This window comes from Chanodichthys erythropterus, chromosome 3, assembly GCF_024489055.1.
Source record: "Chanodichthys erythropterus isolate Z2021 chromosome 3, ASM2448905v1, whole genome shotgun sequence".
In the NCBI taxonomy this organism is placed as follows: Eukaryota; Metazoa; Chordata; class Actinopteri; order Cypriniformes; family Xenocyprididae; genus Chanodichthys; species Chanodichthys erythropterus.
The window spans coordinates 24,665,340-24,685,172 of record NC_090223.1 but is presented as its reverse complement, the minus strand read 5'-3'; the positions used below and the strand labels follow the sequence as shown (position 1 = coordinate 24,685,172).

General features: G+C 37.6%; 1 protein-coding gene across 4 annotated transcripts in view; it reads right to left on the bottom strand.

Annotated features, from left to right (window-relative positions):
- Positions 1–19,833, bottom strand: part of baiap2a (BAR/IMD domain containing adaptor protein 2a) — a 122,888-nt gene that overhangs the window by 18,071 nt on the left and 84,984 nt on the right. For all 4 annotated transcript variants that reach the window (XM_067381442.1, XM_067381443.1, XM_067381444.1 and 1 more), the window contains exon 7: positions 3,435–3,587. In XM_067381442.1, coding sequence (XP_067237543.1) covers positions 3,435–3,587 — 153 coding nt within the window. The remainder of the gene's footprint in view (positions 1–3,434; positions 3,588–19,833) is intronic.

Here is a 19,833-nt window from a genome sequence, read left to right as displayed (position 1 = left end):
CCGCGTGTATTTATGAAAATGAGTAGCCTTTGTATTACATGCTTTGTCAATGTTAAGATTATTTTTTATATTCCAATAAACATACTGCAGGCTTTCTTCAGGTTATCACTTTATTAAAATTAAGCAAAACAAACGGTTTACTTTCATGAGCAGTCATGTAGTTGTGAGCTTGTAGCAGGAATCTCATAAGTGAGAACGAGAACTTTAAAGCATACAGGCTTCCGTATGTCGCCTGCCCGCAGCGTCTTCAGCGCCTGCCCGCAGCGTCTTACCCAGATGTGTTCTTGCATCCTCGATATCAAGAACACATCTGGGTACTTTCATGCGTCCTCTGTTCTTGCGTTCTTGAGTATTGGAACTGTACTTCGACGGTTGATGATGACGTAGAGCAAGAACACAAGGACGCAAGATCGCTTAAGAACGCATATTGAGAAACAGCCATTGTGTTCTGGATTTTGAATGTGTCAGAAAAGTGTTCTGAGTGTTCTTTGGTGTGTTGCTAGGGTGTTCTGAGTTATTTTTTATTGTATTGCTAGGTTGCTATGGTGTTAAACAGTGGTTTACATTGTGTTCCAAAAGTGTTCTGAGTGTTCTTTGTTGTGTTGCTATGGTGTTCTGGGTGTTTTTTTTAAAGATGTTCTTAATAGTTGTTTGTGTTGCTAAGGTGTTTTGAGTGTTTTTTTTAAAGATGTTCTTAATAGTTGTTTGTGTTGCTAAGGTGTTTTGAGTGTTTTTTTTAAAGATGTTCTTAATAGTTGTTTGTGTTGCTAAGGTGTTTTGAGTGTTTTTTTTAAAGATGTTCTTAATAGTTGTTTGTGTTGCTAAGGTGTTTTGAGTGTTTTTTTTAAAGATGTTCTTAATAGTTGTTTGTGTTGCTAAGGTGTTTTGAGTGTTTTTTTTAAAGATGTTCTTAATAGTTGTTTGTGTTGCTAAGGTGTTTTGAGTGTTTTTAATGTGATACAGGTGATGGATAGGGTATTCTGTGTTGCTAGGATGTTGTGGGTCATTTTAGGGTGGTCAGAGTAGTTGTTTGTGTGTTGTTGGGTTGTTCTGAGTGATTGCTAGGGTATTCTGACTGGCTTTTGGTGTGTTGCTAGGATGTTTTGGGTCATTTTAGGGTGGTCAGAGTAGTTGTGTGTTGTTGGGTTGTTCTGAGTGGTTGCTAGGGGCTTTTGGTGTGTTGCTAGGATGCTGTGGGTCATTTTAGGGTGGTCAGAGTAGTTGTTTGTGTGTTGTTGGGTTGTTCTGAGTGATTGCTAGGGTGTTCTGACTGGCTTTTGGTGTGTTGCTAGGATGTTCTGGGTCATTTTAGGGTGTTCAGAGTAGTTTGTGTGTTGTTCTGAGTGATTGCTAGGGTGTTCTGACTGGCTTTTGGTGTCTTGCTAGGATGTTCTGGGTCATTTTAGGGTGATCAGAGTAGTTTGTGTGTTGTTGTGTAGTTCTGAGTGATTGCTAGGGTGTTCTGACTGGCTTTTGGTGTGTTGCTAGGATGTTTTGGGTCATTTTAGGGTGTTCAGAGTAGTTTGTGTGTTGTTGGGTTGTTCTGACTGAGTGATTGCTAGGGTGTTCTGACTGGCTTTTGGTGTGTTGCTAGGATGCTGAGGGTCATTTTAGGGTGTTCAGAGTAGTTTGTCTGTTGTTGGGTTGTTCTGACTGAGTGATTGCTAGGGTGTTCTGACTGGCTTTTGGTGTGTTGCTAGGATGTTCTGGGTCATTTTGGGTGGTCAGAGTAGTTGTTTGTGTGTTGTTCTGAGTGATTGCTAGGGTGTTCTGACTGGCTTTTGGTGTGTTGCTAGGATGTTTTGGGTCATTTTAGGGTGTTCAGAGTAGTTTGTGTGTTGTTGGGTTGTTCTGACTGAGTGATTGCTAGGGTGTTCTGACTGGCTTTTGGTGTGTTGCTAGGATGCTGAGGGTCATTTTAGGGTGTTCAGAGTAGTTTGTCTGTTGTTGGGTTGTTCTGACTGAGTGATTGCTAGGGTGTTCTGACTGGCTTTTGGTGTGTTGCTAGGATGTTCTGGGTCATTTTAGGGTGGTCAGAGTAGTTGTTTGTGTGTTGTTGGGTTGTTCTGAGTGGTTGCTAGGGGCTTTTGGTGTGTTGCTAGGATGCTGTGGGTCATTTTAGGGTGTTCAGAGTAGTTTGTGTGTTGTTGGGTTGTTCTGACTGAGTGATTGCTAGGGTGTTCTGACTGGCTTTTGGTATGTTGCTAGGATGTTTTGGGTCATTTTAGGGTGTTCAGAGTAGTTTGTGTGTTGTTGGGTTGTTCTGAGTGATTGCTGGGGTGTTCTGACTTTTGGTGTGTTGTTAGGATGTTCTGGGTAGTTTCTAGGATGTTCTAAATGGTTTATAGTGTGTTGCTAGGATTTTCTGAGTGTTTGCTAAGGTGTTTTGAGTATTTTAGTCTATTGTTAAGATGCTCAGGATGGTTGCTCGGGTGTTCTGGGGGACTTTTCAGTGTGTTGTTAGGTTGTTCTCTGGTCAGGTAGTTGCTTGTGAAATGGGTCCCGCCCGATCACCTTCACCGTTTTGACCCTAAGCTTTCTGACTTCTGTTTTGTGCTTCCAAATTTTAACATAGCACAATCCTTTCAACATATAATTCACCTCACATCATAACAGTTAACTGTCGATTCTGAGCAACTGCTGATGGGTCTCTCACATCTCGGACCACTTACAGTACTGCAGTGTGGGTGAGGGGCCTTCGTCTCCGTCCTACCGCCCACTCCTGGTGACTCACGCACACAACACACTCACGGCTCCTGATTCTACCACACTCGCTCTCTCTCTCTATCTCTCTATCTCTCTTCAGCGCGCCCTTTCTGAACTCTTCCCACACACGCCTCCGTACTGATTAGCTACTGGACAGGATGTTCTTGAAAACGAAAGGCTTTTCTCCGCCCCTCCCTACAGCTTCAACGTTCCCAGAAGACAGCACCACACGTCTTGTCCGTGATCAGGGTTTATGGTTTAGTCAGAGCAAGTTATACAATATTATACAGTATTACACAAAATAGCCACGTGCAAGCATCTCTCCAGCACACACACACAAATATACAGATGTAAAAAGGTGCATTTAAGTTGATTGCATATGGGGTGGGACCACCTGCAGATCTAAATAACTGCTCTACATGCAGCATGATGTGGTTTTACCGTGGAGAAGTGGCTCTGTTATTACAGAAAATTGATATGTCAGAAATGGCGTGCATTACTTCATAGGCACTCTTGGAACACAGACAATTGCAGGGGAGAAGAAATCTCATCTTTGCAATAAGCCCAAACAAACTGTGCCCAATGGAGACGGTAGTGAGGGGTGATCTTTGGGGATTGCCATGGCAACTGCTGCTGTCTTCAGCCATATTACAGGAGAGACTGTGAAAGTACATTTGTGGTGACGCTGTCTATCATGTACGGCAAAGGAAAAAGCATCTGGGTCTCACCTTGCCATGGTAGGCACTGCTGTTCTTGGCCACAGCACACTGACGGTCCACCAGGAAACAGTATCTCCTACGTTCCTCTGAAAGTGCAGTTTTGTAGCCCTCTGCAATGAAGGTATCCAGCTCACTCTGTTTACTGCTGATGGTCTCAACATACTGAGGAAGATAACAGAAAAAAAGAAAATGGTTTCTATGGTGAACATACAAAACCCATACAAAAAGCTAGCATTTACATTCTTAAAGGTTCTTTTGAGCTTCCTCAAGAACCTTTTTTGCTGTGTAAGGTTCTTAAGTTGGTTCTTTGGTTCTTTTTAACATTGTTAAAAATGTTCAAAAGAAAATAATATATTTGAAATCAAAATATATTTGAAATTTTAACATTACAAATGTCTTTACTGTCACCTTGCTGAATGAAAAGTATTAATTTCTTTTTATATTATTAAAATAAATCTTACTGACCCCAAACTTTTGAATAGTAATTTCCACCTTTAGTGCTTAACAGAAAATAAAATGGGTGAGTAAATGATGACAATGTTCATTTTCGGGTGAACTATCCCTTTAAAAATGTTCTCGCTTGGCATAAGGCTGTGAAACTCTTTTTGCTACTGATTAAGAACTTTATGCATATATTTAGCAAATAATTGGTTACAGTAGGTCCTCTATTATGCCTTACAAAAACGATTACGACAGTACTGTGGTACTGAATGAATATCACATTAATGCATTATTGCACTACAAAAGTGGTGCTTTTTAGTGCCGTTTTGTCAGTGACTGTGCTCTAGATTAAAACATGAGTATAGGAGAGCTGTGAATAAATGAATGTGTTTTAGATGTCTGTGCCATAGTTTTACTTATGAATACTAAAAGGATCTTTTCTCTACCCGCTCTTTGCTGATTGGTCCATAATCACCTTGCCATCTCCCTCACTCACATCCCCAGTGGGGACTCTCAGCTCCCGGAAATGTCAGAACCATTACAGAACTCATTATCTCAACACATCCAGGTGTTTTAGTGCCCTATTCCAATTTACCCACAACAGGACGAGGGGGACTCCCCATCGCCCCCTGGTATCATCAGGCATTTCGGTTATATTGGCATGAATGAGACAAGTGATGAGAAAAGCATTATAATGAGAGAAGTACTTCAGACACCATCAAGAATCAATGATAGGAACTACTTCAAATAAAAAAAAGGACTTATAGAGGGAGTGAATGCAGATGAGTCAGAGTCAGAAGTCTAATGGAGCAGAAAATCTCCTACAGTCACATGGCGAAAGCTCAGATGAAGATTAGGATGTAAAATTAATGGATTGTAAAACCAGCAGGAGAGCATTTTATAGAGAGATTTGATGTACTTCCATTTACTTTGGATCCCGTGGACTGAATTATCTGAAAGAAGAACTTGTCAAAGAGCATATTTATTATATGCAAGATAAAACACAACAATTGTTCACGACATTACCGAAAAAAGCAAGGTCCTGACTGAATTGAGTACATGCAGTTAGAAGTCATTACCACAGGTTGGCGCTAGTTTTACACTGATGAAGACTGGCTTACATGTGTTGAGGAACAACAGAAGATTGCATTAAAGACCAAATAAGTATATGTTTTGTGGCTTTTAGTCCATATCTGTCATCTATATGCTAATGCAATCCAAAAAGTTGACAAAAGTAACTCTTAGCAGATATAGGCATTTAAAAAGTACCGTCTTTCTCTTCCAGAAAAAAATGTCATCTCCTTTTAAGGATCTACTCACAATATACTCTTCTTAGGGATGTATTCAAAATATACTCTCTACAATGTCTATAAATACATTCTGTCATTAGTAAATTAGGTTGTGTCTTGCTGTGAACTAAACTAAAAGCGAATGGCTATTTAACAGAAATGTGTTCAGAAATCATTTCGTGGGGTTATTTTCATTTTCCCCTTCAATAACTTCAAAAAACTATTGTTTTTATTGAAGAACATACAGTTCCTGAATCATAAAATGATAGTGGCTAATTTAATATAAAAAAAATTGAGTCTTTTGAGGCAAAAGTACTACTGCTTTCAAAAGATTATCCAAAAAATGATCATCATTTCATCATCATGTCATTATTTGCTCCCCCTCATGTCGTTCTAAACCTGTATGACTGTGGAACACAAAAGATGATATTTTGAAGAGCGCTGGTAACCAAACAGTTTTGGTGACCAATGACAATTCTTGTATGGGCAAAAAACATCTCTCAAAATATCTTCTTTTAAGTTCCACAGAATACAGTATGTACATGTAGCCTATTTATATGTTACATGTTTTAATTTTACTTAAATACATTAAGGCCATGTTCATACAGCAGGAGAATATGGTTGTCAGTCCTTAATACGGTTGCGTTCACACACAGTTGAGTGGTTTACGGGAGTAACAACTGCATTCTAGAACCGAAATCACACCTTTAAAATTTCAGGACTCACAACCGCATTCTTGGAAAGCTTGTGCTGTGTGAACGGAACTGGACTGGACTGTGTCATGTCTCACAGTGCGAGAGAGACGATCTGCTCTGTACAAATGCATGTTTACCGTGTGTTTTCATGTGTGGCTTCGCTTTCGGCAACTATGGCTGTGTTCAGTTAAATGTGGCCCAAATTGCTTATATGTGACTCAGATCTGTTTTTGTCATGACAGTGTGAACAGCACAAACCACATGGAATCTGATTTTGATTCTGATTTGGGCCACTTCCATATGTGGTCTAAAATCCGAAACAGGTCAGGTGTTTTGCAATGCGACCTCAGTCCGAATTCATGCAACTTTTACGTCACTCTAGATCAACATTCATCACAATTCTGCACTCCCATAGTCACTTCAAAGATTTGTACATACCTGAAGTTATCAAGACTGTTGCAAAAGGTAGTCACTGAAGGACAGTGATGTGTCAGAACTCATTACACAGAAAAAAATTATTTTCATGATTTATCACAACAGTTTTTCTTTATGAACTTAATGTGGTTCATATAACTTAATATTTTGAGTTTCTGTTGATAAAATCAATCAGCTTCATTGCATCAACGCAGTACCGGCACTTATCTATTTTTACCTTTAGCATACCGCCAGTTTTCCTTGCGTACTAGCATTTCCTACATGTTGCATGTATGGAAGCCCGCCGCACCTTCCCTTTTTCAGGAACGTGTTTTGAACAGAGCATTGGGAGTACCGACACTTTTACTTTTTTCACTTTGAGCACTGAGTGTCGGCCAATACCGAGTAGACGCAAACACATAAGCCTGCACTGCGTTCACTTCGTCAACTGCATAGGAGAATGCAGTTCTTTCGCACTCTTCAAAAATAACAAAATAGCGAATTTATTCCACAATATGTAGTGATGGGCGATTTCAAAACACTGCTTCATGAAGCTTCAAAGCTTTACTAATCATTTGTTTCGAATCAGTGTTTCGGATCGCCAAAATCCCATGATTTCAGTAAACGAGGCTTCATTACATCATAAGTGTTTTGAAACTTCATTAGATCACGTGACTCTGGCAGTTTGATATGTGCTTCGAAACAAATGATTCGTTAAGCTTTAAAGCTTCATGAAGCAGTGTTTTGAAATCGCCCATCATTAGATATTGAATAAAGTTGCTATTTTTTTTTTTTTTTTTTGGCACACAAAAGTATTCTCGTCGCTTTATAATATTAAGGTTGAACCACTGTACACTCTAAAAAATGTTTGCTTAAAAACAACCCAAGTTGGGTTGAAAATGGACAAACCCAGCAATTGGGTTGTTTTAACCCAGTGGTTGGGTTAAATGTTTGCCCAACCTGCTGGGTAGTTTTATTTAACCCAACTACTGATTAAAAATGACTATATGGCTGGCTTAAAATGAACCCAAAATAGGTGAGAAATTAAAAATCAGACACATAATTACTAGAGGCAACAATAATAATCAAATGGTGTACATTTATTAATAAGCAATTTAATAAATGTTTATTGTTTATTATCAAAGTCCCTTTAAGACAAGTCCTTTCACTCGGCGGCCATCTTTGAAACGCCTCTCAGGCATCCTGGGCATCAAGAAATCTCTTTGAATGGGGAAACATCAGTTTCTCCAAAACTGTTCACCAACCTTACGATTACATTTCATATTTGAAATCACCAATGAAATCTAACAACAACCGGCTCATAAATTGTGTTTCTAAACGTTCGAATCATGACAAAAAAAACCTGTATTTTTCAAGATAGATCTAGCTAATGCGCATCTCTTCGGAGGCGCGCGTCTGACTGTTTCTATAGAAACCGGTGATTCTAACGACCGCTGAAGTGACGCGATGACTTTACCAGTCGGCGATTGGCTCTTATTTAGAAGGCGGGACTTATTCCGCCATATTGCGCGTTACACTTTCTCCCATTCAAAACAATACGAGTGACACGTCTTGTGTTATTCTATAGTCTTTGTTATTATTCATTATCTTATTAATAAATGCTCATTTATTAAACATATTAATAAATGTTAATTTCCAGCATATTTTGGGTTCATTTTAAGCAAGCAATACAGTAATTTTTATACAATAGTTGAGTTAAATAAAACTACCCAGCATGTTGGGCAAACATTTAACCCAACCATTGGGTTAAAACAACCCAATTGCTGGGTTTGTCCATTTTCAACCCAACTTGGGTTGTTTTTAACCCAGCATTTTTTAGAGTGTAGTCACATGAACTGTTTTAAATATGTCTTTAGTAGCTTTCTGGGCATTGAAAGTGTTAATTATCTTGCTGTCAATACAGGCCTCACTGAGCCATCGGATTTTATCAAAAATATCTTAATTTGTGTTCTGAAGATGAACAATGGTCTTACGGGTGTAGAACGACATGAGGGTGAGTAATTTTCATTTTTGGGTGAACTAACCCTCTAAGGTTGGACCACTGTATTCACATGGTTCAATCCTCTCGGATTACATCAAAAATATCTTAATTTGTTTTCCCAAGATGAATTAAGGTCTTACAGGTTTGGGACAATATTAAGGTGAGTACTTAATGATAGAAATTTCATTTTTGGGTGAACTAACACTTTAACTCCCATACAGACGGCATTTGAGGCGCTACTATAAGTTGCTGTTTGAACGGGACATTTCAAGACTCACACCTGTGAATGCAGTTGTCAATCCCAAATGACAGTGTGAATGTAGCCTTAATGTGGGAGGGCTGATGAAAGATTTGTCGGATCTAAAACTTCAAAAATTAGCTTGAGATCAAACCATAATTGGCAGAATCCCAGCAGGAGGTTGATAATTGGCAGAACCCCCCTGTTGAAGACACATAGTCTTTAGCATTGAACAAATAGAGGCCTGCATCACTGATGAATAGGTAAAAAACATGAAACATTGTTCAAAACCCCTTTATGTGCGCATAATTTGACATTTTTCAAGCAAAATTATATTTCCTGACAAAAAAGAGAGAATACATTAAGAAAGGGTCAATTTTTGGAAGATTCCTGCCTTGCAGAATAATACATTAACCTGAGATGCAGACTTGTTTTACAGCCCAGATAAAGCAGAATGTTTTCATTTCCCTCCAGAATAAAAATACAGATACAACTCTACCATGAGTCATAGAGTACTGCAGTGTGAAAGAGACACGGTGAGGTACGACAGCACAGGAGGTGAAATGAGGAAAAGCGCAACAGAAATATAGAACATGGGGAATGAGTGTTTGATGAAAAGATTCATTAGAGGTCATGACAGCAGACGGCCGCGTGGACAGGCATGACGCGGATGACAGGCGTGCTGATGGAGTGATGGATGGAGAAGGCAGGACCCTTCGTTTCATATATGGAAGCTGTCAGACCTACTCAATCAGCCGCTATGAAAGATGTCACACAGGTCATGTGGCTTAGCACATTCGCTCTAGTTTTTAGGGCTGAATAAAAAAAAAATTATCGATTTCTCGATTTTAATCGATTCTTATTTTTACGAACCAATATCGATTCTTTAATCCCAAGAATCGATTAGTCTAGTCGGTTTTCAGTTGAAGAATGAACAGAAAATGCAGCGCGCCTCCCATCCAATAAATCGCAATAATCTTTGTGCGTTGTTACTTTTGATATGAAGCAACGTCTCAGTTTTAAATCTTATTATGAGATTCAAAAAATAATAATACCATTTTGGCGCTGTAAAATGTGGCGTGACAGATCGCTGTAGCGCCTCAGTTAAAGAGAAGCGGCAGCACGGAGCACATGTGAACTTATTCTCTCCACTTTAATGCCAGTTACAGTGTGAAATAAACATGAATAAACATCTAAAAGGTATGTTAAAAGATGCAGTATACAACTTTCCGAAATCTGTATCATGTCACATGAAATCGCTCAATCAGTGTTTCAAACGCGATTTCAACAGCAATTATTAACAGCTTGTAAACAATGTCACGTAACGTCACATTTACCTCAGAAAAAACATATTCAGTAACCATAAACTTGTTAGTCAAATAGATAAATGAACACTAGAAAGAAGAATTCTGATAAATATATGCACCGTTACATATTCATTATCATTTTTAATGTTCTTCGATATTTAATGCATGTTTGATTAAATCAGTTATGACAGCCACGATTTAAATGTTTATATTTCAAAACAACGAATTGGAGTAGAAATATGATTATGTAATTCTAAACTTTATTTATTATAAAAAAAACATCATCATCATAAAATGTATCTTATTTACAGTACAGTCCAAAAGTTTGGAACCACTAAGATTTGTAATGTTTTTAAAAGAAGTTTTGTCTGCTCACCAAGGCTACATTTATTTAATTAAAAATACAGTAAAAACGGTAATATTGTGAAATATTATTACAATTTAAAATAACTGTGTACTATTTAAATATATTCAATGTCACATGATCCTTCAGAAATCATTCTAATATGATGATTTGCTGCTCAGTAAACATTTATGATTATTTTCAATGCTGAAAACAGTTTTTTTTTTTCAGGATTCCTTGATGAATAGAAAGTTCAAAAGAACAGCATTTATCTGAAATACAAAGCTTCTGTAGCATTATACACTACCGTTCAAAAGTTTGGGGTCAGTAAGAATTTTTATTTTTATTTTTTTTGAAAAGAAATTAAAGAAATTAATACTTTTATTCAGCAAGGATGCATGAAATCAATCAAAAGTGGCAGTAAAGACATTTATAATGTTACAAAAGATTAGATTTCAGATAAACACTGTTCTTTTGAACTTTCTATTCATCAAATAATCCTGAAAAAAAAATATTGTACACACATATTTTGTATAATTGTACACATTAAATGTTTCTTGAGCAGCAGATCAGTATATTAGAATGATTTCTGAAGGATCATGTGACACTGAAGACTGGAGTAATGATGCTGAAAATTCAGCTTTGCCATCAAAGGAATAAATTACTTTGTGAAATATATTCAAATAGAAAACAGTTATTATAAATTGTAATAATATTTCACAGTATTACTGTTTTTACTGTATTTTTAATTAAATAAATGTAGCCTTGGTGAGCAGACGAAACTTCTTTTAAAAACATTAAAAATCTTAGTGGTTCCAAACTTTTGGACTGTACTGTTTATACAAGTATTTGTATATAAATAAGATACATTTTAATCTTCAATATTACAGTAATGTAGTACCAACTGACTCCCATGTTTAGTTTACAGCAGTAGTTGAGAGATTTTTTTTGCCATTTTTAAAGAAAATTTGCCATGTATTGTATCTGATATGCATCCAAAATAATCGATATAGACTCGAATCGGAATCGAAATTTTATCGAAATCGCTAACATGTGAATAGAAATTGAATCGAATCGTGAAAATTGTGTCAATACCCGGCCCTACTAGTTATCGATGGAGACAGTGCTGCACGGTACCCATTCTCGTGCCACAGTAAGATTTCAGCACTATGTCTTGATTATTTATTACCATACTGAAAATTCAAGTAATATTCATCCAAAAGCATGATACACTACTATTCAAAAGTTTGACGTTAGTTTGTTTTGGAGTATAAAAATGATGATACAATGTAAAGTATTTGCTCTGGCTCTTATTTTATATGATTTTGTTCCATTGTGGTCATTGTTGTCATCTGTTGCCATTGTACAAGCAGGATGTGGCGGTTGGTTGGTGTGGTATTTGTCCCGTCCCTCCACCACTGTAATTGGACGACTAGGTAAAAAGGGAAAGTGATGAGTACTGTTTGGGTTTTACCCAGGGTTGAACATTTTTCAACTCTCAGCATCCAGAAAAAGACGGCAAGCGTTCAGCGTGAAATAGATGCTTAGCACCTTAGTCATGCTACATGCTGCTGTTTTTAAAAATGTGGCGCTCTTACTGATAACAATTGAAAGAAAATATGCTGGCCTTAGGAAAAATGCTTAGGTGGACACATAGCCTATACTTAAAAAAAAAATCAGAACACAATGCAGACCAATTTTGAAGCAGCATCATCTCTCGCCAAAGGGAGGCTACAGTTCCAATAACATGTTACTTTAATTTGGAGAATAAGAAAAACTCACTAAAAACAGCCGTGTTGCACTCTGGGACATGCTGAACCAGTCCAGCTCAACCTTTATTATGACACAAGGTACATTTCTCTAACAAGTGAAACCGAAGACACATGTACCGCAGGGAAATTCCAGACACAGGTATTGTTATGCTTATGTTGCTGTCAACACTATCATGAATTCCTCCCCACAAAGCAACAGCTATTCCAAAGAACTGCTCATCTACAACGAATACCCTTACAGTACTTTGATGTAAATAGATTAATTATTCAGTGTCATGATGTGTATCATGTACCATGGTAATTTTTAGAGAATGTTTTTGAAAGAGCACAGTTTCCACCCAAATACCATAGAGTTGCATTTATTGTTTTAGAAAACTTGGTATTTTCTCTCCAAGATCCTGCAGTATCTAATTGACGGAAACCTCCAAAAGTGTTTGCCAAGATGACATTTCAAAAGAAAAAAAAAAACTTGCACAGCTTGCACAGCATGGCATTAAATATAATGTGACATTAAGACATTACCTTACGCACCTATCAATTTTTGAGTTGTGTGAGGGTTCTCAATAATATATTTCAAATGCATAATAAATTTGGCTTATATTGCTCAACGCTAAACCCCTAAACTCTTGTTTAATTTTTGACCATTCATTCTGCATCATGCATCATCTTTGGATTAGGCTACAGCTTAATTATTACTACCAAACTAATCCGTTACTAATCAATAAGTTAATATAAGCCAGCTATAGAAGGAGCACTTTTAAATTTCAGTTGGCAAATGACTCCATAAGCATGGAGCAGTAACTGCAAAGGCTCTGTCATTATTTAATTTAAGACGTGACCGTGGGACATGTAGGAGAGCCTTATTGGCAGACCTGAGAGACTTTGGAGCTGAATTCAAATAAATAACAGAAATATAAGATGAGGCTTGTCCATTAAGAGATTTAAAAACAGTCAGCAAAATCTTGAATTGAATTCTAAAAAAAGACAGGAAGCCAGTGAAGATAAGCTAAAATTTGCACTAGTTAACAGTCTATCTACTGTGCTCTGAACCATCTACATATGTGCCAGTGAAGATTGGGCAAGACCAAGGTATAGAGAATTATAATAGTCCAGACGTTATGTAAAAAATGCATGAATGATTCTAAACTGGTAATAGCTGTTTTTAACAACTGAGCTAATTTGTTTTTCAAGACAAAGCTCAGAGTCAAAGAAAACATATGGAGAGAGATTGTCTGAGTAAATAGTTTCTTGTTTTGGAGCGACCAAAGATAATCACCTCAGTTTTATCATTGTTGAGCTGCAGGAAATTATTTGCCATCCAGCATTTAATATCCTCGAGACAGTCCATGAGAGGCTGCAGAGAGTCTCTAGATTTTAATGGAAGGTACAGCTGTGAATCATCAGATTATATGAAAAGAGATTATATATTTTCTAATGATATTACCAAGTGGAAGCATGTACAGATTGAAGAGTAATGGCCCCAAAATAGACCTTTGAGGAACCCCACAGAATAGCAGAATCGAAAAACAGATGAAGAGAAGAACTTTGCAATAGCCACTGCAAATGCCCTGGATCTAAGATATGACTCGAACCAAAGTAGTGTTGTATCCTTAAGGCCTATCCACTGTCCAAGGCGTGACAGAAGGATATTGTGATCTAGTGTGTCAAAAGCGGTGCTAAGATCCAGTAAGACCAAAACTGCAATATCACCAGAGTCAACTGCAAGTAACAAATTGTTCATCACTTTTAACAAAGCTGTTTCAGTACAGTGATGAGTTGTAATTCAGGGTTGTTTGGTAAAGACAACCCTTTACCTATTCTACTTACGGAACTAACGCGGAGCCAGTTACAGTTTTTCTGTAGGTAGAATAAGGAAGGTGTAGGACATACAGCGTAAACTTGTTTGAGAATACGGAAATGCATTTTTGGCATAAAGCACTTAGAAACATTTGTTTATATAAAGCATACAAATTTACAATTTTTTTTTTTGGAAATTACCGATGGTTTCTCTAGATAAGACTCTTATTCCTCGTCTGGTATCGTTTAAAGCCCTTTGAAGCTGCACTGAAACTAATTTTGACCTTCAACCATCTGGAGGCCATTAAAGTCCACTATAAGGAGAATAATCCTGGAATGTTTTCATCAAAAACCTTCATTTCTTTTCGACTGAAGAAAGAAAGACATGAACATCTTGGATGGCATGGGGGGTGAGTAAATTATCAGGAAAAGTTTATTTGAAAGTGGACTAATCCTTTAAGTACCTGAGTTGAGTCCAAAACAGGGAGCAACTGTGACAACAACTTTTTCCATAATTTTTGAAAGAATCGTTCATTTTTAATATGGGGCAACACTTTGCATCAACATTGGGCTTTTTGAGCAAAGGCTGGACAACTGTGTGCTTTAAAAATGCAGGGACAATACAGAGACTAATCATGAGGCAAAGTTGCAGATTTCATCTGCATCACTAAGTCTCTCAGCTCAGAAAAGGACACTGGCTGAAAGCTGTTCAAGCTAGCTGTATTAACTGAAGTCAAGCAAAGTATTAGAGTGAAATGGAATAAGGGAGGATTGAATGCCCATCTATCTTTTCAATAAAAAAACCTACAATCTTTCACAAATATCAGGAGATGGATCTACTTTATAAGAGATGATTTTATAGTGCTAAACAGGATTTCAGGGGTTTGACCAGGTATTTACTGATAATATCACAGAAGTATTTAGCTTTTTTGGCTGTTTTCTGAAAATTCACCTGGCAGTTTCTAAAGATTTCAAACGAAACTGTAAGATGATCTTACTGTTTAGTAAAGACAACCCTTTACCATCTGCCATGTGGTTGAGGACAATGCCAGCCCCACTCCAGACCCAGAGCCCAGTCAGCCTTCAGCCATGCCCACAGTGAAAGAGCCAGAGCCCACCACAGACCCGAAGCCCGATCCCACCACGTAGCAAGAATCAGAGCAACCGCCAGAGGCTACGTTCGTAGCCTCTTTACTTTGAGCCCGATCCCAATGCAGAGTCTGTCCAGGTGTGTGAGCCGACATAAGTATCTGTGGATCCCTCAGCTCCACCTTAAGCCATCGAGCCACCTCGGGCTCACCAACACATTTGCTCCACCTTGACTCAATGCTCCCTTGGCTCCACCTTGGTCCGTCGTCCCTTAGGCTTCGCCAGGCTCCCTCGTCCCTCTGGCTCCACCTTGGTCAATTGTCGCACTTGTTTCGCCTTGGACTTCTGAGACATCAGCGTCTCGACTCTCCACCTTCCAGATCTTTCAGTGTGTTCATGTTTTTACTCACGGATGTCTGACCATGACAGACTGAACCGAAGAAATGAACTGGTGAAGATTTCCACATTCAAGAAGGTGGAGCTTCAGAGCCACACCTACCTATTATGTAATTGCCATGCACCAAATGGTAGTTCAAAGGTGTTTACCATCTGGTTTGAACTATCGAAACAAACTTTGTTTGGCCTTGATTTTGTTTGAAATGACATCACACAGTTCGTTCTTTGGTTATCCTTTAAGAATATCAGGGCCTTAAAGCAGTGGTTCTCAAACACGAAGCTTTAAGACATCCACGAATAGTGTAGGTCTTAACATAACTTAAATTTAGTTATAAATGATAAATTTAGTATAAACATAATCTTAATTATAATGCTAAAAAAAAGATGTATAACATTAAACTAAAAATAAAAGTGCCAGATACCAATCAGCTTAGATAGGGTTATGTAGCAGATATCATGTGTGCAACACCAATGATTTAAATTTAAAATAATTAGGATTTGACATTTTTGTTTGTTGATTTTGTGAGAGGAGGCACACATTATTATAATGACTTGTGTTGTTTCCTGCAAATATTCAGCTAAACGATTGCTTATTATATGATTTTTTTTTATAAGTAGTACATATTCATAAATTAGCCAGCATTTGAAGAAAAGTTTTTTTTGAACTCTGGCTGTGTACTGGATGGGAGGTGGAATCCCTCTATGTCTAAAGCAACACTCACATGCTGTAAAGTACAAAGCCCTCTCTAACTTAAACGCTTCCTGCTGCGTGTCCCGCTGCGTCAGCCTGATATAGCCACAGCTCCACTCGTTCCTCTGACATCAGCAGTCCTTCATCCTGTGGCACAGCAGCTTCCTCTCCAGCCCAGTAAAGCAACAATCCCTGGCTCTCTCAGGATAATTCTCACATGTGCACTAACAGCGCATGCAAGTGTTCTTCTGTAGATACTCTTAATTGCTTTCCCTGAACTCGCTGAAGAGTCCACACCATTCAGAAGCATGACATGTCTGTTAACGTGTGATATTACAGCGAGAGTAAGCGCCGTAGACCTCCGCCGAATCTCATATCCCTCCCGCTGTACCTCAGACCACTCTACTGAACTGAATAATTAGCTAATTAGCATCTTCAGAGGGACTTCAGCGACTAATTATTTCAGCAGCAACAGGAAGAAGAAAAAAAAAGAACAGAGGACGGAGGTACAACAGAGTTGAGAGTGAGAAAAACAAAGTGCATAAATAGTCTTCTGAACACGCTCAGACAGAGAAGTCAATTCATGCATTTTCATGGAGCTTTTCCAATGAATCACAATCCGTGAACCTCCAAACCACCATCACTCTAAGCAATAGCGGTGTGATTACGGTAATATGGATGAAGTATCTGCATTTATGTGTGTGCGCACTCAGACTTTGCTTTATGCTCCCCTGCGGCTCTCGACTAAATCAGTTGACTTTTCCTGCTCTTGCTCAAGGCCTCATTTCCATGAAAAAGAGTCTGAGGTAGAAAATGAGAGGTGCTCTGTTCTTTGGACTGAAGTAGGTATTGAAAATTGATCTTTTAGAAGCTCAGAAACATAAAATAACTCATAATATATCATCTAAATGCGTAATTATACAACTTTTAATCTGATAAGCAGTGGTCATTGTCGTTGTAAAATACAGACACACGATTGTGACCAAACATTATATACAGTATTATTATGGCATGTGACTGTGTTGCTTGGCAACTGTAAGGCCCGAAACTCTGTGCAAACTATTAATATTAAAACATCAAACTACTTACTGAACATCTGTGACTGCTGTCATTTTATTAAAAGAATAAGCTATAGTGTGTTACGGGGATTTTACCATGGGTATAAGGCATTCTTAAACATGACACTTATTGCTTCATTATGTTACCGATCTGATTGGATGAGATTGATTGGATTTACTTTAAGTAAATTAAAGTAGCTGTGAAGTAAAGTCAAGTAAAATAGCTGTGACTGTACATAAGTCGAGTTCTAGAGAGAAAAAAAAAAAAAAAAATTCTGCGGCAACAAATTAAAAGTAGCCCAATTCCACAGGAAAACCGCGGACTTGGCTCCACTGGTCACATGATCCTTAAGAAATCATTCTAATATGCTGTTTTGATGCTCAAGAAACATTATTCTGATTATAATTATCAATGTTGAAATCAGTTGTGCTCCATGATATTTTGTGGAAACCATTTTTTTCTAGATACTGAAAAAAAAAATGCAGCATTTGTTTGAAAAGGAAATCTTTTGTAACATTATAAATGTATTTACTGTTACTTTCTATCAATTAAATGCATCCTTGCTGAATAAGTGTTATTTCTTTACAAGTATAAGAATTGTTGCCAGCAATGTAATTCATTACCTTTTCAGTGTTGCCAAGTCCGTGGTTTTCCTGCGAAATTAGGCTACTATAACAGTGTTGCCACGGGTTTGTTTTTCATGTCCGCGGGTTGAAGCAATCGCAATAATGTGATTTAGCCCCCGGAACGCTAATTTTACCAGGGGAACCCCGCCAAAAAATGCAGATTTTTTTCCCCACAGGATTTTTACCAGGTGAATACCCCTGAAATGCAATTGGGCTAATTTAGAGTAGCAATTGGCCGGGTTTTGTTGTAAAAACCTGGCAACCCTGTACCCCTTGTAGCTTTAGTTTACAAAAATCACAAAACTCTAAATATTTGCAGTTCTCTAAGGCGAGTGAAGCTCCACCTATCCTGAGCTCACTATCTGCAGGGCATCTGGCAGTAGACTGACACATTTACTGTATAAACTCCCAGCAGCACTGCATCTCAAATCAGCAGTCACTGACAGATACCTGCTCCCACATGCTCACGGCCCGAGGGCAAATTCAGCCCTACATCTGACCGTGCTAACACTCAAGCAATATTAACTTTTGCTAATACAACCTTTACCTATTATGAAGACTTTTGTATACAGTTATTTTTATGAAAATGAAGAATGAATTTAGGTTTTTTTCCAAACAGTGTTGGATGGTTTAAAGGGTTAGTTCACCCAAAAATGAAAATCATGTCATAAATTACTCACCCTCATGTCGTTCCACACCCGTAAGACTTTCGTTCATCTTCAGAACACAAATTAAGATATTTTTGATAAAGTCTGATGGCTCAGTGAGGCCTGCATAGCCAGCAATATAAATGCCCAGAAAGCTACTAAAGTCATATTTGAAACAGTATTTAGTGATGGGCGATTTCAAAACGCTGCTTCATGAAGCTTCGGAGCTTTACAAATCTTTTGTTTCGATTCAGTGGTTCAGAGCGTGTATCAAACTGCCAAAGTCACATGATTTCAGTAAACGAGGCTTTGTTACATCATAAGAGTTTCGAAACGTTTCGAAATTTCAGTGGTTCACGTGACTTTGGTTCGAAACAAAAGATTTGTAAAGCTTCATGAAGCAGTGTCTTGAAATCATCCATCACTAGATATTGTTGAATAAAGTCTTTTTTTTTTTTTTTTTTTGGCGTACAAAAAGTGTATTTGTCACTTTATAACATTAAGGTTGAACCACTGTACTCACATGAACTGTTTTATTATGTCTTTAGTAGCTTTCTGGGCATTTGAAAGTATTAATTATATTGCTGTCAATGCAGGTCTCACTGAGCCATCGGATTTCATCAAAAATATCTTAATTTTGTGTTTTGAAGATGAACGAATGTCTTACGGGTGTGGAACCACATGAGGGTGAGTAATTAATGACAGAATTTTCATTTATGGGTGAACTAACTTTTTGATTAAACTGTGCATTGTGTCAGATAGAATCAAATAAGTCAAGAACTGACCATCTGATTGACAGGTGAACCAACCACGGGTCATTTTACTTATAAGGTATCACATGCATTATTTCAACTTAAAGGGATAGTTCACCCCAAAAAATTAACATTTTGTCATCTTTTACTCACTGTAAAGTTGTTCCAAATCTGTATGAGTTTCTTTCCTCTGTTGAACACAAAAGAGGGCTAATATAAAGAATGTTGGTAACCAGACAGTTGATGGTAGCCATTGACTTCTATAGAAGGAAAAAATACTCTAGAAGTCAATGGCTACCATCAACTGTGTGGTTACCAACATTCTTCAAAATATTTTCTTTTGTGTTCAACAAACAGAAAGAAACTCGTACAGGTTTGGAACAACTTGAATAATGAGAAACATTACCCATAGTTCTGTAAAGAAACTAGCAAATCATGTCAACTGTAGCCATGAAGCACTGCGAATAACTGCGTAAGAACTGGGAATGATATAATGGGAGTCAGTCTCCCTACACTCTTAAACGTCTGTCAGAATTTGTATATATAAGCAGCTAAATGCATCTGTTAGCTGTGCAGTTACTCAATGAACTGAATGAGTCATACTGATTTCACTTATTTATGCATTTTTCTCTTTTATTATTATTTTTATTTCATTTCAAATTAGTTTATTATGCATCTGATAAGATTATAAATATTTGTATATCTTTATGTTAAGCACTTTGAAAAAAATCTTTCCTCCCCATATTTTGCAATGACCAAACTACATTGGTTCAATATAAATCATCAATAGTTTTATATTCATCATTCTTTTTTTTAAAAATTCGATTATGTCATTTTCAGTGCTTATTGG